This window comes from Scyliorhinus canicula, chromosome 6 (genome assembly GCF_902713615.1).
Source record: "Scyliorhinus canicula chromosome 6, sScyCan1.1, whole genome shotgun sequence".
Taxonomy (NCBI): Eukaryota; Metazoa; Chordata; class Chondrichthyes; order Carcharhiniformes; family Scyliorhinidae; genus Scyliorhinus; species Scyliorhinus canicula.
In genome coordinates this window covers 45539742-45563024 of record NC_052151.1, presented here as the reverse complement: position 1 = coordinate 45563024, position 23283 = coordinate 45539742, and the positions used below count along the sequence as shown (strand labels likewise).

Here is a 23283-nt window from a genome sequence, read left to right as displayed (position 1 = left end):
TTAGGGGCTTTTCACAGTAACTTCATTGAAGCCTACTCGTGACAATAAGTGATTTTCATTTCATTTTCATTTCATCTTTAAACTCAGCAGGCATTATTCCATTTCCGTGGAAATCAACTCAACGAATCTAAAATGAATTTAAAATTCTTGAACCCAAAGTCAGACTTGTTGGACAAACATAATACAATTACTAACACCTGGTTTGAAACTGATCAACCAATTTAAATAAATTTGTGGGAAGTATAATTCCAAAGGAAAAATCCACAATACCTGCAAGCAAAGTACAAAGGGGTAGCTCCAGAAACATTAGGCCGGTTAATATCTGCACCACGATCAAGAAGGCAAAGTACGGTCTGTGAAGAGAAAAAAAAGATGACAAAGCAGATCGCACTGAGCATCCAAAATGTAATATGCATACTACACAAGTGTCAGGCAATGATCATATCCAACAGCAAAGAATCTAACCAAATGCCCATGACTTTCAAATGTATTATTACTGAAACCCGCATCATAAACATTCTGGGGGTCACAATCAACCAGAAACCTACATAAAAATACAAATACTGCAGCTACAAGAGCAGATCAGATGGTGGGAAATTTACAGAGTGACTCATTTACTGACTTTCTAAAGCCTGCTTAGCATCTAAGACATTATGGCACAACGATTAACACTACTATCTCAGTGCCAGGGACCCAGGTTCCATCCAACCTCAGGTGTGTGGAGTTTGCACATTCTCCCCATGTCTACATAGGTTTCCTCCGGGTGCTCCGGTTTCCTTCCACAATCCAAAGATGTGCATGTTAGGTGGATTGGCCATGTTAAAAATTGCCTCCTTAGGGTGGGGTGGGAGATTGCGCCTAGGTAGGGTGGCCTTGGTCGGTGCAGGCTCGATGGGCCGAATGGCCTCCTTCCGCACTGTCGGGATTCTAAGTCATAGGGCAGCAAAGTAGTTAGCACTGTTGCTTCAAAGCACCAGGGATCGATTCCTGGCTGGGTCACTGTGCGGAGTCTGCAAATTCTCCTCGTGTCTGCGTGCGTTTCCTCCGGTTGCCCTCCACAAATCCTGAAAGACGTGCTGATGAGTCATTTGGACTTTACAAATTCCTCCTCAAATGTATCCTAGTGTGGCGACTAGGAGATTTGCACGGTAACTTCATTGCAGTATTAATGTAAGCTTACCTATGATACTAATAAAGATTATTATATGAAGTGTGATGGATAACTGCAGGTCCAACAACACTCAAGAGGCTTCACACCATCTAAGAGAAACCAACAACTTAATTGGTACCCACCCATCACCTAAACATTCACTCCTCGGCAGAATAGTGTACACTATCTACAGGAGGCACTGCAGAAACTCATCAAGGTTCTTTCCACAGCATCTTGCAAACCCACAATCTCCACCACTAGAACAAGCACATAGACCACAGGCACGATTCTCTGCTCCCCACGCCGCATGGGAGAATCACGGGGGGGCCGGGCGACTCACGACACGCCGCCCTGGCACCCCCCCCCGCGATTTCCCCCCCCGCTTGCAGAATCGCCCGGATGGGCTGAGCGGCCTGACGTTCCCGACCTGTTCACGCCGGCTGCAACCACACCTGATCGCTGCCGTTGTGAACATGGTGCCAAATCTTCATTTGTGGCTTGTGGGGGGCGGAGAGGGGAGTGAGCACCACGGCCGTGCTCAGGAGGAGACTGGCCCGCGATCGGTGCCCACCGATCGTCGGGCCGGCGTCTCCAAGCGACGCACTCTTTCCCCTCCACCGCCCCGCAAGATCAAGCCGCCACGTCTTGCGGGGCAGCGGAGGGGAAGACGGCAACCGCAGGTTGGAGCCGGCAGCCGTCGTGACGTCAGCCACGCATGCGCGGGTTGGAGCCGGTTTCCTCCAGGTGCTCTGGTTTCATCCCAAAGTTCAAAGGTGTGTAGGTTAGATGGATTGGCCATGCTAAGTTGTCCCTTAGTGGCCAACAGTTAGATGAGGTTACAAGGATAGGGCAGGGGAGTGGGTCACTCTTTTGGAGGTACAGTGCAGTTCTGTTTAACTTCACATCATTTTCTTAAAGTCATGTGCACTCACCGTCTTATGCCCATTCTGACAGGCTACATGTAAAGCAGTCTGACCCATTGCATCTTCAACATCCACATTATCAACATGCTGAACTAGGTCATGAAGCAGTTCAGTACGTCCATTAACAGCCAGCCAGTGAATCTGCAGCAACAAATTTGTTCCATACCGTTAGCAAGCTCTAGCTATATGCTGGAAAACAAGTCTTCCTTTAAAATAAGTATGCTTATTCTACATCACCATTATTTTCACTGGTAATTAAACAAAGCCATCATGACATTCTTCCCTGATTGGAGTAATAATTTCTCTAACAGCAACACAGGACATTGCTGCACCTATTCTCAGTCTCCTACCGCTTCGCTGAACTAAACACAGATACTCTGTGCAGCTAATTTAAGTTACTTTAATCTAGTTTGATGTAATGCTGATGTAAGTAAATCAAGCAGCATGGTAGCATAGTGGTTAGCACTATGTCCTCACAGTGCCAGGGTCCCAGGTTCGATAACCGTTTGGGTCACTGTCTGTGCGGATTCTGCATGTTCACCGTGTCTGCAAGGCTTCCTCCGGGTGCTCCAGTTTCCTCCCACAGTCAAAAGACGTGCTGTTAGGTAATTTGGACATTCTGAATTCTCCACTGTGTACCCAAACAGGCGCCGGAATATGGCGACTAGGGACTTTTCACAGTAACTTCATTGACGTGTTAATGTAAACCTACTTGTGACAATAAAGAATTTTTTAAAAAGCAATCTGCATTTTGAATTGATTACTTCATTTTTACACTGCTAGAATGCAAGCTTTGTGGTTAACAAAATATCATTTATTTTCCATACAAATATTACTCCAAATGGGAAGAGCTCTGTTAATTTTGGGAACGGTGCACAAACCTGGAAAAAGCCTCAGCAAATTTTTCGAAATTGCTGAGACACACTTCTATTAATTCAAGCGCTAAGGAACTAGGAGGCCGATGAACACGAATTCATCAAACCTCAGTGCCAATCCTGAGCAGAAGTCAGAAACGGTAAACAACATCACAAAGGAGTACGAGTAAGAAGCATTTGTGAAGAAACAGAAGTCAATCAGCACATTTCAGTTCTAACACCATCCCTCACGACTGACCTTTTTCTCCACAGTTACCTGATAAACTGAAGAATTTTTAGCTGTCACTTTTTGGTTTCAGACTGCCAACATCTGAAATATTTTGCTTTTCATCACACTTTAGTACATTTTCCTAGAATCCGGTAGTCTCAGACTGACTCCTGGGCATCCTGTTAAAATGTTTGGTTGCTCTTCAGTAAATTCACAGGAGTTCCGAAGGGTGCAACCCCTCCCACTCATGTAACTGAGTGAAGCTACCTAAAATTGACTAGTTTGAAAACTGAGAATTTCTATTGGACATGAAGTGTGCTGAGTCATTGGAAGAAGCCCATCACGGCATTGAACTGAAATTACTTCCAAAGTTTCAGTCCTTTATTTCATAAATGTATTTTTTCATTTATGGGCCAATCCACATACCCTGCACATCTTTGGCTTGTGGGAGTGAGGTCCACGCAGACACGGAGTGTTTTCAAACTCCACACTGATAGTGACCCAGGGCTAGAATCAAACCCGGGTCCTCGATACCGTGAGGCAGCAGTGCTAATCACTGCGCCACCCTGCCGTCCCTAGTCCTTTATTTTATTTATTGAGATGAAAATCTAATTTCTTTATTTTTGAAATGCATGTTTCCGATATTCCCGATTTTTATTATATTTTACCTACAAAGCTATTATTGAAGAAATCTAACCAAGTTCAAAACTCATTTATTCAAGTAGAAAACACAAGAGTAAAAAGGCAAAAAGAATTGTGAAATACAAAGAAACAATCAACATTATTTTAGGCTGCCATAAGAAAATCGGAATGCAACAACGAACTAACTGGATGAAAACATAAAGTGCTGGACAAACCCATGAATGTAGGAGGTATGATCAATAGGTTTGCGGATGACACAAAAATTGGTGGTATGGTACGTTGCGAGGAGGAAAGTCTTAGATTACAGAACAATATAGACGGCTGGTCAGATGGGAAGAATAGTGGCAAATGGAATTTAACCCTGAAAAATGAGCTGTGAAATATTTTGTGAGGACGAACAAGGCAAGGGAATATATAATGAACAGTAGGACACAATGACGAACAGAGGATCAGAGGGACCTTGGGTGCATGTCCAAAGATCCCTGAAGGCAGCAGGACAGGTAGATGTAGTGGTTAAGGCACGAGGGGATAGCTAAGAGCAGGTAGGTTACAACGGAGCTGTATAAAATATTTTTCAGGCCACAGCGAGAATCCTGTGTGCAGTTCTGTTCGCCACATTATAGAATGTGATTGCACTAGAAAGGGTGCAGGAGATTCACCAGACTTCCACCTCACCCCCCTAGAAAGGCATGAAGGTGATCTCACCTCCCCCTCCCAACCCTTCAGTGCCAATGGTGCATTGCACTCCACCCTAGCAGTGGTGCATTGGACTCTGTGGGGCAAGAAGGATGCAAGTCCAGTGTCCCTCTGCCACTGCCAGGCTTGGAGAGGGCGGGTTCCCCCAAGGGTTCTGGAAGTTGAGTGGGCTCAGGCAAAGGGTTCAACCCTGAATATCACCTTGCTGCTTGCCATGAGATAGGTGTTAGAATCAATCATTAAGGAGGTTACAGCTCAGCACTTAAAGAATGTCAAGGAAATCAGGCAGAGTCTGAAAGTGAACTTGATGTTTGACCAATTTCTAGGAGTTCTTTGTCAAGAAAGCGATGCAGCCTCACCACCATCACCCTCAGCGGTTTATTAATAGACAGATAGGTTCCCCCACTTGCAACCTCCCCGACAGCACCCTCAGCACTCGGTCCACATCGAGAGCACAGTCAAAGGCCCCACCCTCATCAGCTTCTCCAACATGTTTGTCACGTACTTGGTGGCTTGTGCTCCTTCAATACCCTCAGACATCCCAACGATCCAGAGATTTTGCATCCTGGAGTAGTTTTCAAGATCCTCCAAAATTTCCTTCAGCCTTTTTTGGCTGCTCACCACTATCCCAATCTCCGCTTCCAGCGAGATCAATCGATTCTCATGCTCCCCCGCCATCTCTTCCATCTTTCCGATTGCCTGGCCCCATGTCTCCTGCTCTGCTTCACACTCTCAATCGCTGCCCAAAGCGGCTCCACCACCTTAGTCATGTTCTCTGAGGCCTCATTCCTTTGCTGCTGGAACTTGCTGTTGAGAAATTCCACCAACTGCTCCATAGACTACTGGGCAGGCAGCGCTGCGCCCCTACTCTCTGTCATCTTCCCGTGTTGCACCTCTGTTATTCTCTCGGTCAAGCTGCTGCTTTTTGCTCGCTGCACTCCTCATCCGAGAAGCCATAAACCAGTCCCACCAGAATATTGCATTCTCTCATACCCATGTATCTTTTGCTACCAAATACCACTCAAATCGAGTGGGGCGGGACCAAAAAAGTCTGCCTCGAGCGGGAGCCACCAAATGTGCGACCACTCACTCCATGGCCACCACCGGAAGTACTAGGAGTTCTTTGAAGGAGTAACATACATGTGAATAAAGGGGAGCCTGAACTTGGCTTTAAATGTGCTGTACATGGATATTCAGAAGGTATTTCATCAGTTGTAGAAAATAAAAGCCCATGGCGTAGGGGGTAAAATATTAGCATGGATAAAAGATGAATTATCTGATTGGTAGAAAGCAGAGTATAGGAACATAAGAATTAAGAGAAGTAGGTAATTCAGCTCTTCGAGCCTGCTCCGCCATTCAATCAGATCATGGCAGATCTCTTCCTGGTCTCAAATCAACCTCACCGACTGTTCCCCATATCACTGAAACCTATTTTTTTTAAAATCAGAATTATATCTATCCTTCTTGAAATATTTAATGATTCAGACTACACTTCACTATGGGGCATGAGTTCCAAATTCACCACCTTCTATGAGAAGTAGTTTTTCCTCATCTCAGTTTTAAATCTACCGCCTCTCAACCTATATCTGTGACCTCTCATTCTAGATCGGCCCATACGCTGCAGGAAAGGATGTCCCGAAGCTTGGTACATTGGCGAGACCATGCAGACACTGCGACAACGAATGAACAGGCATTGTGCGACAATCACCAGGCAGGAATGTTCCCTTCCAGTCGGGGAACACTTCAGCAGTCAAGGGCATTCAGCCTCTGATCTCCGGGTAAGCGTTCTCCAAGGCGGTCTTCAGGACACGCGACAACGCAGAATTGCCGAGCAAAAACTTATAGCTAAGTTCCGCACGCATGAATGCGGCCTCAACCGGGATCTTGGATTCATGTCGCATTACATTCACCCCCCACCATCTGGCCTGGACTTGCAAAATCCTACCAACTGTCCTGGCTTGAGACAATTCATACCTCTTTAACCTGGGGTTACCCCATCTCTGGATCTGTAATGATTTGATTACCCGCAAATGCTCGCATTCCAAGTATTGTCTGGCATCTCTGACTTTGTCTATATAAATGTTTCTGGAACATACCTCTTCATTCACCTGAGGAAGGAGCAGTGCTCCAAAAGCTCGTGTTTGAAACAAACCTGTTGGACATTAACCTGGTGCTGTAAGACTTCTTACTGTGCTCACCCCAGTCCAACGTCGGCATCTCCACATCATGGCCCCATAAGGGGGAACATTTGGTCTACTTTACTTGATCAATCCCCATTAATATTTTATATGCCTTGATCAGATCTCCTCTGATTCTTCTAAACTCCAGCGAGCGTACACCCAAACTGTCCAAACTCTCCTCATACTTCAACCCTTTCATCCCCGGAATCAATCTGATGAACCTCCTCTGAACTGCCTCCAATGCCACCACATCCATCCTCAAATAAGGAGACTGAAACTGGACACACTACTCCAGATGTGGTCTCACCAATACCCTGTACAATTGCAACAATACTTCTCTACTTGTATACTCCGGTTCTTTTGCAATAAACGCTCACATTACATTTGTAATTATTACATGCTGTACCTGCATACCGAGTTTCGCAATTCATGAACAAAGACACCCAGATCCCTCTGCCCAGATGCATTTTGAATCCGCTTTCCATTTTCTATATTTTCAGCGAAAATGGATAACCTGACACTTATCTACATGTCTGCCAAATTTTGGCCATTCTCCTGGCCTCTCCGTATCTGTCCGGAAATTTTTTAATTTCTTCATTGCCTGCTTTCCTACTTATTTGAGTATCATCTGCAAATGTTGCTATGTTACACTCTGTCCCTGCTTGCAGATCATTTATATAAATTGTAAACAGTTGAGGTCCAACGACTGACCCTTGTGGCATCCTACTAGTTATAGTTCACCAGCAGAGGAGGACCCATTTATCCCGACACACTGCTTTCTTTCAGACAATCTTCAATCCAATCTCGTACTCTACCTCCAATTCCCTGCGGTCTCACCTTCTGGATCAGTCTTTTATACAAAACCTTGTCAAACGCTTTCTGGAAGTCTAGTTATACCACATCCACAGGTTGCCCATTATCCACCTTGCTGGTTACTTCCTCAAAGAACTCAAGCAAGTTTGTCAACCACGACTTTGCCTTCATAAAACCATGCTGACATTAGTGGATTGAGCTTTGTCTTTCCAAATGTTCAGTCATCTCCTCCTAATCATGGATTCCAGCAACTTCCCCACCACAGAAGTCAAGCTAACCTTATAATTGCATAAATGTATTGTTTCCTGATTAACAAGGTGTAACGAGCGGAGCCCCCTGCAGGGGTCAATGCTGTGGCCTCAACCTTTTGCAATTTATATCAATGACTTAGGCGAGGGGAGCAAAGGCTTTGCAGCCACATTTGTAGATGACACAATGATAAGTTGGATGGATAGAGATCAACTGAGTGAGTGGATAAAGATCTGGCAGATATAATGCGGGAAAATGTGATGTTTTTAACTTTTGGCAGCAGGACAAAAAGTGGAGTATTATTTAAACAGAGAATGACAGCAGAATTTCATGTGCAGAGGGATCTAGGTGTTCTGGTGCTCGAGTCACAAAAGGTTATTATGCAGGTACAGCAAGTAATGGAATTCTGTCCTTTATTATGAGAGGAATTGACTGGTAAAAGTAAGGATGTTGTGCTTCAGACCACTTCTCAAATACAAGTGCAGTTTTGGTCTCCTTAGTTAAGGAAGGATTTAAATGCATTTGAGGTAGTTCACGAGATTCATATTGAGAACGAGCAGTCTGTCTTATGAGGAAATGTTGGATAGACTGGGCTTGCTTCCACTGGAGTTTTACAAGAGTGAGGGGTCACTTGATTGAAGTATGTAAGATCCAGAACAGTCTTGACAATGTGAATGGGGAAAGGATGTTTCCTCTTCTGGGCGAGTACTGAACTAGGGTCACCCTTTTAGGACAGGGATGAATATTTCTACGGTGATGTGGATTGATTCTTGGTCAACAAGGGAATCATAGGTAATTGGGGTAATGGAATATGGAAATCAAAACACAAATAGATCAGTCATGATCTCTTTGAACAGCAGAGCAGGCTCGAGGGGCCAAATGTTCTATTGCTCCTTTTTTGTATGTTTATATTCCAACCTTACCGCAGTCAGCCCTTCATTGTTGCAGATGTTCACATCAGCACTATACTCCAACAGTTTTCCCATGCACTTTTTCTGCCTAAAAAGAAAACGCATTCCTTAACAACATCATTTATCATGCATGCCCACCGATTTTAAAAAAGCACACTCCACGCTTGGCACATGGGGTCAGCTTTCACATCTACAGTAACACCAAGCTTTAACTCTCCCCATCCTCCATCAATCCAAGAACCATTATCATGGTCTCCATCTGTCTGTCTATTCTCAGCAAATCAAAAGATTTATCTCAGTGACAGCAAATCCAATCACATGATCTGGAACTTCTGTTCGCACCTACGGGCAACTAATTTCAAATCCATCAAACCAGCCCACTGCCAGCTCAGGTGGTCTCAAGGTGCAGACCCTGTGCATTGTTTTTTCATCTGCTTCCTTCACCACATACACTGTTTCCAAAACCACCTTCCTCCCCAATGCAAAATCATTTGCCTCTATGTATTCTTCAGGATGTAGATCTTAATCCGTGCCCTTCAACTTGGAACTGACTTGCTCAAATACTCCATTCTGGTTCCATTCTTTACAAATTACAACTCATTCAGAAAGCTTAAGTCAATGCCCTTATCCACCTCTACACCAATCATGCTATCCTTGTCAAGTCCCTCTGGTTCCACTAAATTAATTCTACGATGTCACCTTGCTTTCAGACTCTTTCCCCAACCTTATTAGTGATGTAGCTGTATGTATCCCCTATTTCACCATTACTGGTTTATTCTTCACCTCCACTGATGATCAGTCCTATGGATCGCTCTACTTTTTTTGGCCTCGATAACCAAATTTCTGCCCACAAAAGCACTCTACACTTTTATAGATAGAACAGTACAGCACAGAACAGGCCCTTCGGCCCTCGATGTTGTGCCGAGCAATGATCACCCTACTTAAACCCACGTAACCCGTATACCCGTAACCCAACAATCCCCCCATTAACCTTACACTACGGGCAATTTAGCATGGCCAATCCACGTAACCCGCACATCTTTGGACTGTGGGAGGAAACCGGAGCACCCGGAGGAAACCCACGCACACACGGGGAGGACGTGCAGACTCCACACAGACAGTGACCCAGCCGGGAATCGAACCTGGACCCTAGAGCTGTGAAGCATTGATGCTAACCACCATGCTACCGTGAGGCCCCTAAATTACCCTTTCTGATTAACTGTTACTCTTTCTGTTAACTGTGCTTGACTTTTGTTGTTCTCCCTCTTCCCTCCTGTTCAATATTTTTTTACTATTTTAGTGTCATTCCACATATTAAGTTATTAAACAACTTGCTGCTCCACCAAAATAACCATTTCAACACTAACTGTATATCTGGGCTGCATCAGTATCAGCTTTTTCATAAAAGACACTCCATGCCATGTGTGCTGGAATAAAACCTGCCTAAACAGCCAGATTGGAGTGTTTAAATTCCAAATTTTAGGACTATATTAGAATTCAAATTTCAGCGTTTGTAAACATTGCAAATACACCAGTAAAAGCTCCAGTCTAGGCATTCACAACAAATTCTAAGCATAATAGCAATTTAAGATTAAGTTTAAATACTAAAATTATATTTGATTAAGTAATAGCACAAAAATATTTGGGGGAAAAGTGCCCAAGTTCGTGGTCAAGTATTCTTTTGATTTCAAAATTCCATAGTTACATGACAAAACCTGCTCCATATCAATTCTATCTTGATCTGTTTTAACTAAACGTAACCACATGCTTGAGTATTACAAGACTACCTGGAAGTTGTACTCAAGGATTGAGGGCGGCTTAGCAAACTCACCCATTCCTAGCTGCTAAGTGAAGGGGTGTACACCCAGAAATATCCTGGTAATTTGGATTTGCTCCTTTCTTCAGTAGTAGAATAAGGCATTCAACAGAGCCACAACTATACCAGACAAAGAAAACAAATCAGTAGGCATTAGAAACAGAGTCGTCATATTGGTTTTCAATATTGCTCTCTCTCCGCAGATGCTGCCAGACACAAGTACTTCCAATACTTCATTTCAGATTTCCAATGTCTACGCTATTTTGCTTTTATTAAATCAGTTGGAAACCTTGGCCTTTAATTTGCATTTTTATCATTTTGCAACAATTAAAATATTTTAAACAACATTCAAATTCCCCCAAATTAATTTCAATTAAACCTGGAGAGCTTGGAATGCTTCTCCTTTTAACCAACCAGTAGCTAAAGCTTGGCATTAATGAAAATTTACTCATGAATAATTAGACTCATAGATCATCCAAACCTGCTCAATTTAAATTCTTAAACTGGTCATAGAATTTAGAGTGTGGAAGGAGGCCATTCGACCCATCTAGTCTGCACCAGCCCTTGGAAAGAGCACCCTGCTCAAGCCCACGCCTCCATGCTGTCCCCGTAGCCCAGCAACCCCACCTAACCTTTGGGACACTAAGGGGTAATTTAGTAGGCCAATCCATCTAATCTGCACAACTTTGGACTGTGGGAGGAAACCGGAGCACCTGGAGGAAACCCACGCAGACGCGGGGAGAACGTAGAGACTCTACTCAGACAGTGACCCAATCCGGGAATCGAACCTGGGACCCTGGAGCTGCGAAGCAACTGTGCTAACCACTGTGCTACCGAGCTTCCCTCCACTGTGCAACCGTGCTGTGGAAAGAATGATTCCCTCCAGGAGTGATTACATAAAGAAATAGGGCTTGGTTATTTTTAGAGCAAAACTTTATTATGGCTACAATATCAAACTTTGTTAACTTCACACCCGAAATGAACAGCTTACAATTTATACCTTGAACACGAGTAATCAATTTCCCATTAAACGACAACAAAAGAAACATACAGCTCTCAATCTATCTTACTGTGGGAGAATTGTGGACTCAGCATCGGGCAGATCAGAATTCAACTCCTCTCTCCAAAACTTTCTCTACCAATTACTTCTCTCCACAGCTTCTCAAAACATCTCTCTGCCTTCCTTGGCTCTACCCAGCAATGACCTCACCTCCCCAAGCTAAAAAATTAATTTTCTCTTGAGGCTGCAAAGCAAATTAACTCCGTAGGGACTTCCCCAGTCGATCCACAATCCATTGGACTAGTCACTAGACTGAAAAACACATTACTTTGTCAATTTCACCTTCTGGCTGCTGAAAACAACTATGCTCTGCAAAACAGAATTTAAAAAAAACACAACCACAGCAGACAAACACACTAATCCCAACCTTTTAACCCTTTAATTTCCCAATACTTAGAATCCAACACTCCTAAAGGCTTCCAGTCATCACACTGAGAAATAAAATCACCTACAGTTCCCATTCTTGCTGCTAGCTGCTTCAGAAAGTGCACACATGAATATTAGGTGAGAACAGCTAGCCACTATGTTGCCTTTCAATTGAACAGTCTGTTGTAGCTCGCCATCTTACACAAAGAATGACCACTTGAGCAAGGTAACAGGTTGCAAGGGCTGCATCTCAGCATACTAGCCAAGGGAGAGAAAGAGAAAAACTAGAAAAAATTTCAGGACCTCAAAAAAATGAAAGAGAAGTTGCTCACGGTAAACTTCGCATTTATATGCTCTCTATAGAGAGCATATAAATGCGAAGTTTAACGTGAGCAACTTCTCTTTCATTTTTTTGTAATCTATGATGATCCAAGAAACAACCAGAAATTCTGCCAGAAATTGTGTGTTAACAGAGTGTGAGGACTCCAATCCTGGCTATTATTCTTAGTCCAGGAAACCCAATTTAGAATGGCAAACAGATTCTCAAGAAACCAATGAGCTCTATTTTCCATGATTCATAATGAGAATTAGATCTAATAAAAATATAAGACAGGACTTACAGTTACAGCATAGTTATATCACACAAATAACACTTACACCTCTATCTCATATTCAGAGTGGTTTGGAATCTTACTTTGCCGCAATATGCAGTAAACTTCTCTTGACACGTCCAAAAGCGTAATTGACATCAAAGTTGGAATTTGTCAGCAACTCTGAAACAGACCTTGGAAAGGAATATATTACATATTATCTGTCATTTAATATCTGAAGATGCCTGCTCTGCCATTCAATAAGATCATTGCTGATCTGATTTTCACCTCAAGTCACATTCTGCCCACCCCGAAGCCTACTTGTGACACTAATAAAGATCATTATGATCTTAAGCCGCTTGCTTATCAAGAGTCTATCTACCTCTGCCTTAATGATATTCAAGGACTCTGCCTCAACCACCTTTTGAGGAAGTGTTACAACACACTGGGAAAGTGCAGTCAATTCTAGCCACACACGCCCCAGAATCCCAAGTGAATTAACCAATAATTTGTATAAAATTTCTGATACCTTTGGCCCTTGACTGCTCCAATTACTTACAGGCATCAGATTTGCAAGTTAAACACAATAACTTTATTTATAACAGGAAAAAGTTGACGTGTGCAATAATTATAACAGAATATCGGCCATCTAATCTACTACCCCCCATTCTGCCATCCCACCCTCTATCCAAACACACACAAGACAGATAGAGCCAGAGGGAGGGAAAGGAGTAAAATAATGAGTGTTGTTGCTTCTGATGTTGATGTTGTTGTAGTAGGCTGTCCTCCCAGGATGCTTAGGGATCAAAGCCTCCAATTACTAATGAGGATCCTCTGGCAGAAACATTTATTCAGCTTCCAGGTTGTAGGGTTTCCTCTGGGGGAGTCACTTTTACTACCCTGGGCCTTCACTCAAAGGAGCAACCTCAGGCCAGTTTGATTCTTAAGACTCTCAGTCTCCCCACAGTGGTGATCACTGGTGCTTCACATCGCCAGGGTCCCAAGCTCAACCTGAGCACCATTCAGACTCAGAATGGGGCAGCACGGTAGCATGGTGGTTAGCATAAATGCTTCACAGCTCCAGGGTCCCAGGTTCGGTTCCCGGCTGGGTCACTGTCTGTGTGGAGTCTGCACGTCCTCCCCGTGTGTGCGTGGGTTTCCTCCGGGTGCTCCGGTTTCCTCCCACAGTCCAAAGATGTGCGGGTTAGGCGGATTGGCCATGCTAAATTGCCCGTAGTGTCCTAAAAAAGTAAGGTTGGGGGGGGTTGTTGGGTTACGGGTATAGGGTGGATACGTGGGTTTGAGTAGGGTGATCATTGCTCGGCACAACATCGAGGGCTGAAGGGCCTGTTCTGTGCTGTACTGTTCTATGTTCTAGAAGTGACAAAGAACGCTACACAGTACCAGGTGATAATCTCCAATAAGTGATCCTAAGCGAGCTGGACGCAATCCAAAACAAAGCGCCCCACTTGATGGGCACCACATTCAAAACCTTAATCATTCACCACTCACAAGAAGCCTTACAAAACCTTTGGTGAGTTGTTTCCACAACATCTCCCAAACCCACAGCCTCAACCACTTAAAAGGAACAAGAGCAACAGGTGCACAGCGAGATCTCTTTCTCCTCCAAGTTCCCTTTCAACTCAGACCATCGTGATTTGGAAATATATAATTGTTTCTTCACCGTCACTGGGTGAAAATCCTGGAACTCTCCTTAGCACCTCTCAAACTGCAAGAGCTCATGGCGGCGGCTCATCACTATTCTCTCAAGGGCAATTAGGGATGAGTAACCAATGATGGCTTGTCAGCAATGCCAACGTCCCATGAACAAATTGTGACAAAAAAATAATATTCCTAACTTGGATTCTTGAAATCCAGATAATTTTGAATGGTGACATGCCACTATCTGATCTTCCAAGGGCAACATGTGGCGCAGTGGTTAGCACTGGAACTGTGGCGCTGAGGACCTGGGTTCGAATCCCGGCCCTGGATCGCTGCCCATGGGGAGTTTGCACATTCTCCCCATGTCTGCATGGGTTTCACCCCACAACCCAAAGATATGCAGGTTAGGCAGATTGGCCATGCTAAATCGCCCCGTAATTGGGAAAAAATAAATAGTTGGGTACTCTAAATGTATTTTTTTTTAAACTATCTGATCTTCCAATGTTAATATTATTACACCGCAAGAACAGTTGCATTCACTATAAATTCAAATCTTAAACAGAATGAATCTCTAGCGCAGAATGAAACTGAATTACTGTTTCTGGAGGAAAAGGTACAAATCTTATGTGTTTTCTCTGGCCCCTCATAGCATTATGATTTCCTACCAGTAGATTATTGCATACTCACACATTTTTCTTTTCATCATGGAAAGTGAGACTATAAACAAAGCTTACCTGTGCTGATCAGCCATTACCATTGGCATCAAAGTATAAACTGCAGTTTCATTATCTGTAAGGGGAGAGAAAAAAAACATGATTTGTTAGCATGGCTATGTTGATGAATTGAATATCTTGAAGCAGCATGCTAAATGCTCATTTTCATTTTTTTCTAAATTAGGAGTTAAATAAGACAGAAACAGGAGGAAATTATTGATTAGAACAATGTGGAATGGTCAATTATCTGGAAAACCTAATCAAAGGTACACATTATTCTTTGATTTCCAATATCTTTCCATCAACACTTCTACAAATTCAAAAGATAAAAAAACTCAAAACAAAAAGACCATCTGCTGGAAATGGGCAATAGGCTAGTTCTGTTTTTTTTTAAAAGAGAAAAGGCAAGTTTATAGGTGTTTTGGACAAGCAGTCTTTATCAGATTCACATTCAAAATATCACATCCTGACTTTTCTCTCAACAATGTTAACTGACCTGCTGCTTAATTCCAACATTGTTTCAGAATTCCACAATATGTACTTTTTCATATTGTTTTCTTTTATCGAAGTTCTGTGGAATATTACAAATAGCCATTTTCTGTAGCAGTTTGTGGGGTTACTGTGTTAATGTTAAGCAGCAGGATTCCTTTTATTTTGTCCACTCCATGAAATCGGAATGCCTTTCCAAAATACTGGAGAAATAAACTGGACCAAGTTTCACTGCGGGAAGAGGAGAGAAAAGGAGGCACTGGTCCTCTGAAAATAGAAAATGTTCTGAATATGTTAATATTTCAAGATATTGACCACCAATCTTCATAATGCAGCTGAAGAAATATTTATTTCCAACAATACTTCAATATATCTGCTCTACAAACTGCTGCATGAAATGGATGTTTGCAGGGCTTCAGAAATACATTTGTCAAACAGAGGGTGCAAAAAAAAAACCTACTGAAATAGTTATCACTTCTCCACCCAACATATCCTGACTTTATTACCTGGCCTAAAATATCATAAAACAGCATGCTCCCCTGGCTCTCCCTAAGTATTACATGACCAGTATATTGGAACAATCAAAGTTAGTTCACCTGCTGGTTCCTCATTTCAATATCGATCGTGGCAACAGACCAATTTAACCAACTGACTTGATTACGTAGCACAAGTGATTGGGTGGGGTTACGGGGATCGGGTGGAAGTGTGGACTTGGATAGGGTGCTCTTTCCAATGGCCGGTGCAGACTCGATGGACTGAAAACCCCCCTTCTGCACTGCAAATTCTATGATTCTGTGAAGTGTGGCACCACAATTGTCATCAACATTTCTACATTGAGAGCCCTACCATTCCAGTAGGTTCTACTTGCATTTATGTGAAGATTGGAATAGATTCTGTACTAATTTATTCCATGGTTAAACACCTTGAGACACACATTCACTCAGCTCTGAGAAGAATGCTCACTTGGATAAAGTGCAAGAGGACTGATCACAGAATTGTACACCACAGCAAAGTAAATAAAATTGTTTTTGAGAATATTTGAACTTAAACAGGGAGAAGGGCCAACTCTGTAGAGTAATAGTTAGTCCCATTCCCCACTATAACCATGGCTCGGAAAATTTATTGCCCTCTTTATGCCCATTCAATTTCCTTTTGAAATCAATTGTACTTTTTGAAGCGTAGTCACTATTATAACGTGACAGCCAATTTGCTCAAATTCTCACAGACAGCAATATGATAATAACCAGATGATCTGTTTTTTGTAATGTTGACCAAGGGGTAAAACATTGGCCAGGACACCAGGGATAACTTTCTTGCTCTTCAAAATGTTGAATCTTTTGCATTCAGTTGGTGCCAAGGTTTAATATTTCATCTGAAAGAAGGCACTTCCAAAATGTAGCACTCCCTCAGCAATGCACAGGAGTGTCAGTCGAGACTTCACTCAAGCCCCAGAATGAGACTTAAATGCAGAACCTTGTGACTGGCATGGCGAGAGCACCATCAACCTAGCCATAGCTGGCACTTGTAAAGCTTCAGCATAGCTTTTGTACTTAATGCCTCTAATTAAAAAGCCCAAGATCCATTACATTCTTCTATGCTCACAATATGTTCTGCCACCTTTAAGGATCTGTGCACATGGACCTCAAGGACCCACCTAAGTCTTCAGAACTGTTCCATTAAGTCTACATTCCCTCTCTCTATCCCTTCTTCTGAATTGCCATCAGCTCACAATTTTCTACATTCAATTCCACTTGCGACCTGCCTACCCATTCTGCTAGCCTATCTACCTTCAGTTGCATTTGATAGCAATTATGAAAAAAGGCACATTTTCCTGGGGTAAATGTGGATTCAGAACCTAGTAATAATAGAACACATAAAAATGTGTATCATCTGAACAGTAATTCAAAATCAACATGATTATGCAAATTATATTCAGCTAAAGAACAAAATATACAGTAGTCTGTGTTTTATAACACAACTCATCTTGTCTTCAAAATAAGAAAAATGCTGTAACAATCTGAAGAGAAGACAGGGAATGCTGGAAAAAAACTCAGCAAGTCTGACAGCATCTCTAGGGAGAGAAAACAGAGTTAACGGTTTCAATCCGCTTGAATCTTTATTGGAACTAAAAGAGAAGGATATTATGCTGCAGCTATGATAGACTGCAACAAAGATGTAGCTAATTTAGAAACACTGGACCGCACAGTGGTTAGCACTGCTTTCTCACAGCACCAGGGACCTGGATTCATTTCCAGCCTTGGGTCACTGTGTGTGGAGTTTACACTCTCTCCCCATGTCTGCGTGGGTTTCATCCAGGTGCTCCGGTTTCCTCCCACAGAGCAAAGATGGGCAGGTTAGATGGATTGGCCATGCTAAATTGCCCTTAGTGTCCAAAGATGTTGGGAATATGGGGATAAGGTGGGGGAGTGGGCTTGGCAGGGAGGCCTTTAGAGGGTCAGTGCAAGCTCAACTGGCCAAAAGGCCTCTTTCTGCACTGGAGGGATTCTATGAAGAGACAGATGGGGTGGGCCCATTGAGACAAAAGTTGTATGGGATATTAAAACAAAAGGGTTAAGATGGGGGAGAAAGGTCACAGTCCAAAGTTTAACTTAATCTTGGGTTGTGAGGGCCTACTCAAAAGACAAGATGCTGCTCCACCAGCTTGTGTTGGGTTTCCCTGGAACATTGCAGCAGGCCAAGGACAGACATGTCGGCATGGGAGCAAGGTGCTGACTGACAAGTAGGTTGGGTCATGCTTGCGGGCTGAGCAAAGATGTTCCGCAAAGCAGTCACCCATTCTGCATTTAGAGGAGACCCAATTGGGAGTAGTGGCTGCAGTTAGCCAAACTGAAGGAGGTGCAAGTAAAATGTTGCTTAACTTAGTGCCCTGAATTATGAGAGAGGAGGCAAAGGGGCAGGTGTTGCACCTTCTGTGACTGCAGAGGCAGGTACGGTGGGAAGGGATGGGGAATTGATGGAGGAGTGGTCCAGGGTGTCATGGAGCGGCGAGGGGAATATCTGTTGCATGATGGCCTCATGCTGGAGTTGGCAGAAATGGGGAAGGATGTTTCTTTGAATGCAGAGGCTGGTGGGGCAGAAAGTTAGGAGGGGTGGTTCTGGGAAGGAGGTGGGGTGAAGACAGAAGCGAGTGTTGGGAGGTGGGGGTTCAGTTAGACAAAAAATGCAGACATGCAAAAATAGATATTTTCGAAGGTGGCATCAACAGAGTGGATGCAGCAGGAGCAGAGAAACTGAGGGAATGGGATGGAGAGTCCTTATAGGAACGAGGAGCTGTAGTTGAGGTAGCTGTAGGAGTCAGTGGGCTTGTAATGAATATCAGTGGTAAGTCTATCACCAGAAATGGAGAGACAGAGGACAAGGGAAGTGTCAGATATGGACAATGTGAAGGTGAGACAGGGATGGAAATTAGAAGCAAAATCGATAATTTTTTTCCAGGTCCAGACGAGAGCATGAAGTGGCATTAATACAATCATTGATGTGACCGGAAAAAAGTTGCTGAAGCGGGCCGGAGTAGGGCTGGAACAAGGAATGCTCCACACACCCCACAAAAAAGAAAGCAGAACTGGGGTTGATACAAGTATCCAGGGCCACACCTTTTATTTGCAAGACGTGAGTCAGGTTTAAGGAGAAATTCTGCCGCTTGTTCTTACGTTTGCTACATCTCTCCCAACTACACTATAATATCTTTTAGTTTAAATGAAGAAAGAGTCAAATGGACTTGAAACATTAACAGTGTTTCCTCGCTCTACAGATGCTTCCAGACCTGGGTTTTCCCAGTATTCTCGTCTTTTGTCCTTAATCTCCATGCTGCTCCTGCAGAAAATGCAGACAGATAATTGCAAATATTTTGATATACAAAAAAAAAGCCTTGATGTGAAATATCAATTTCTCAAAACAGAATGATAGAATATTTTCAAGTGGTTAACTAGATGATGGACACAGTTCCATCTTGAATTTATATTCGTATTTGATAACATGGACAAACAGATGTCTGTGTTTAACTCAGCCAGGCAGTGTGAGACATGCTATATCAGAGGCTGTCCTTTCTGTCAAAAGAGATGCTAATGAAACAAGGCTAGTCTGTCGGTTTACTGTAACAAAGCAATTGTTACGGACCGGTTTGCTCAATGGGGCATGGTACACTTAAGAACAGGCCAGTGACCATGCAAATGCAGCTGCTTTGATGATTAAGCAATAATATTCTCACTGCTTCAAGGCCTACAGATGGCAAGCTTCTGGTGCAAGATATTTTACAAACCACTTCCAATATACACGGGCTGTGTACATGGTGCATTAAATTTCTGTAAATCTCTTGGATAATTTTGTTAATTGAACAGCACTATACAACAAAACCTTAGATTCATACAGCATCTTTAACATAGTGAAACAGCAAAGACACTTCAGAGAACTATCAAATAAACTTGGGCGCTGAGCTGCAGAAGGTTTAGGAGGGCAGATTGGTCAGAGATAGGTATGGCCCGGGGGGGGGGGGGAGAGAGAGAGAGAGAGAGAGAGAGAGAGAGAGAGAGAGAGAGAGCCCAGTTAGCTACATGGCTAACTCGTGAATCAGATTAACGCCAACGTTTCAGGTTTGATCCTGGCTCTTTACCCCACCGCATGGCAAAAATCTCAGAATATAGTTGTGGTTCCGCCAATAATCAACAATGACCCACCAGGCAGAGAATTCAAGAAGGTATGAAGAAAAACTCCTCTACCTCACTTTCAGTTCTAGGAAAAGATGTCCAGAGCTTAGGCCAACAGCAGAAACCACAATCACCAATTAAGTAATTAAAAATAGGAATGTTAAGAGCCCTGAGTTAATGTATGTATTCAGATTTATTGTCACATGTATGGAGATCGTTCCATACAAGAAAAACGTAGGACATATTTCAAAGAGTTGGATTATATCATCTTTATTGTCACAAGTAGGCTTACATTAACACTGCAATGAAGTTACTGTGAAAAGCCCCTGGTCGCCACATTCCGGCACCTGTTCGGGTCTACAGAGCGAGAATCCAAAATGTCCAAATTACCTCACAGCACATCTTTGGACTGCGGGAGGAAACTGGAGCACCCGGAGGAAACACAGGGAGAACGTGCAGATTCTGCAGTGACTCAAGTCGGGAATCAAACCTGGGACCCTGCCACTATGAAGCAACTGTGCTAAATACTGTGCTACTGTGCCACCCGGTCAGAGATAGCAAACAGCCAAAAAAAACAAATTCCCTCCTGGTCCACATCTTCGTAATTGTCTCCCCCAACCCCCCTTCTTTAAATCTGCTGTCACCCCTCCCCTCAAAGACCATGGCCCCTTGCATTAGATTCCCTGAAGAGCAGAAACAATCTCTCTGCATCTACCCCATTAAGCCCATTCAGAAAATTGCAGGCTTCAATTAAATCACTTCTCATCCTTTTAATCTCCCGAGGGCATAAACCCAAATTTATCCTCTCAGCTGAGAGCAGCCCCCTCGCCCCAGGGACCAGTTTAGTGAACCTTTGCTGTACCCCCTCCAAAGTAAGCATATCCTTCCGTCAACATGGGATCAAACAAGGTGTCCCAAGCTCTTCAAAGGCGTCGGCAAGGCGGACACCGAGAAACTGTCCACGGTTCCGGCTGTGCCAAGGGGATCAATGAAAGTAAAATCCTGCGGATGTTGGGAATCTGAAACAGAAAATGCCGAGATTGAGGGGAAACCCGCAGCAGATCTGGCAGCGCCTGAGCGGAGAGCGAAGCAGAGTTAACGTCTCCAGTCCAATGTGACTCTTCCTCGGGGTTGGGCTCAATTCGATCGGCCCCCCTCACCACCCTCGCCTGACTCACCCTCGGGTAACTCCACGGTCCGTGCCCGCCTCAGGGAGCGGGTCAACCGGGTCAGCTGCACGTTTAGCTGCTCCATCGCCCGTTCCATCATCAGCCGCAGCGAATCGGGTGAGAAGAAAGCGCACAGGCACAGGCCCGGCGCCGGCTCTGGGTCCTCCTCCTCCACCACCACCGCTGCCTCCCCCCTTCAGCCGCGACGTTGCCTCCCGCTCGCCCACATCGCGGCGGGGCCTCGGCCGCTCGCCCCCCCCGGCTGGCACCGAGCTTCACACAACAAAGCCTCCCGAACCCCTGGTCGTTAAACCCGTTACCCAGACTGCCCCGGCCTGAGCCGCTTCCGGCCGCAGCCGATTGGAGGGCGGTCGGCCGCGGGGCATTCTGGGGGCTGTAGTCAGGTTGCTCCTTGGCAGCTTCCTGCACACTCAGTCACCCAGACTGGAAAGGTCAGCTCCCACCTTTCCCTCCCCTCCCCTCCCCTCTCCACAGACGCTGTCAGACCTGCTGAGAGTTTCGGGTTTTGTTCGAGGTTCTCCGCTGACAGTTCTCGCTCAACCTCGGTTGCAGATTTCAAGTCGTGAAATTAAAGATTTTCATTCACATGGGTTTCAAAAGGAAGGGAGATCTCGCATATCTGTGGTGCCTTTCAATCATATAGTACCCCATAATTGCAGAAGTGGGCCTTTCGGCCCATCGCTTTTGTACCGCCCCTCCGAAAGAGCACTCTGACCAGGTCCACTCTCCCGCCCTAACACCGTAACTCATCCTCCACATCACTGGACAGTAAGGGGCAATTTAGCATAGCCAGTCCACCTAACCTGGTGGATGCCTGAAACGCTTTGCCAGTGAGGGTGGTGGAGGCAAGCATGATGGCGATGTTTAAGATGTATCTTGATGGACATATGAAAGGGCGGGGAATGGAAGGATACCGATCGTTTGGGCAACAAATAGTAGGTCTAAAAAAGGAATCTGAATTGGTGCGGGCTTGGAGGGCCGTAGGGTCTGTTTCTGTGCTGTAATATTGTTTGTCTTTGTTCTTTGAGAGGAGATTTGATGGAGGTATTCAAAATCATGAGGGGCCATGGACAGAGTGAATGGGAAAAATCTGTTTCCATTGGTAGAAAGAGGGTACAACTTTAAGGTATTGGCAAAGGAAACAATGGCTATATGAGGAAAATCTTTCTCACATAGTGAGTGATTAAGATCTAGAATGTTCATCCGAAGAGTGTGATGAAGGCAGGTTCAAGAATTCAAGACAGAATTGGATTATTTCCTGCAAAGGAAGGATCTGCAGGGCTACAAGAAGATGGGGAAGTGGCACGAGGTGAATTACTCCTTCAGAGAACCAGCACAGACATGATGCGCCTAATGGCGCCTATGCCTTACAGCATAGAATGCTGTAAGTATTCTATGATTCTGTGCTTAAACTTGAGCTTATTAAACCTGCATCCTAAGTTGTTTCCTAAGTCCCATTTAACATCACCCTTGTGCTTACTGACCTGCATAGGTTCACAGTATGGCAACACTTTGATTTAAAAACTCTTCAAATCCCTCAGTGGCCATGCAGCCCTACATCCCTCTGACATCTCTTGGTTCCTCCAATTAAGACTTCTTGAATTTAGTAAGCAACAAACGAGTCCGAAACAAGTTGGTCAAAAGAAAACTTTGTTTATTGTAAAGCAATTACATTTACAATATTGATCAGATCCCAGCCGGATCTGCTCTGTGGGTTCCATATCTGGCTGATTTTACACAGATCACAATCATATAATAATAATCTTTATGATTGTCACAAGTAGGCTTACATTAGCAAGACTCACAAGGAGAATGATTTCTACAACCCAGTAGGTCTCGTGCAGGTTATAACATTGAATATACACGATTTCAGTCACTCCAGCTTTAGCGGCTGTGACTTTAGCTACTTAGAACCTGAGCTCTGAAATTCCCTCCTTAAATCTCTCCGTAGGATGATTTTTACAGCAGTTAGGCTTCCCCCAGGCCCAACAAAAGTCATCTGAAAAGCCTAGCTTTTGGAAAGGCCTCTGGCAGTCATTCAGGATCATTGATTTGGTTCGTGAGGCAGTGAAGTGCAGCAGGGCCC

At 44.0% G+C, this 23283-nt stretch overlaps 1 protein-coding gene across 2 annotated transcripts in view; it reads right to left on the bottom strand.

Annotated features, from left to right (window-relative positions):
• hace1 (HECT domain and ankyrin repeat containing E3 ubiquitin protein ligase 1) overlaps positions 1-21497 on the bottom strand; it is an 86086-nt gene extending 64589 nt beyond the window's left edge. The window contains exons 1-7 of one of the 2 annotated variants that reach the window (XM_038799266.1): positions 21186-21497; positions 14876-14930; positions 12584-12673; positions 10479-10583; positions 8660-8735; positions 2083-2214; positions 271-353 (exon numbers count right to left, since the gene is read on the bottom strand). In XM_038799266.1, the coding sequence (XP_038655194.1) occupies positions 271-353; positions 2083-2214; positions 8660-8735; positions 10479-10583; positions 12584-12673; positions 14876-14930; positions 21186-21276 (632 nt within the window). In that variant the 5' untranslated portion in view covers positions 21277-21497. The remainder of the gene's footprint in view (positions 1-270; positions 354-2082; positions 2215-8659; positions 8736-10478; positions 10584-12583; positions 12674-14875; positions 14931-21185) is intronic. The other variant, XM_038799267.1, reaches the window with a different exon arrangement.
• Positions 21498-23283: the final 1786 nt, after the last annotated feature.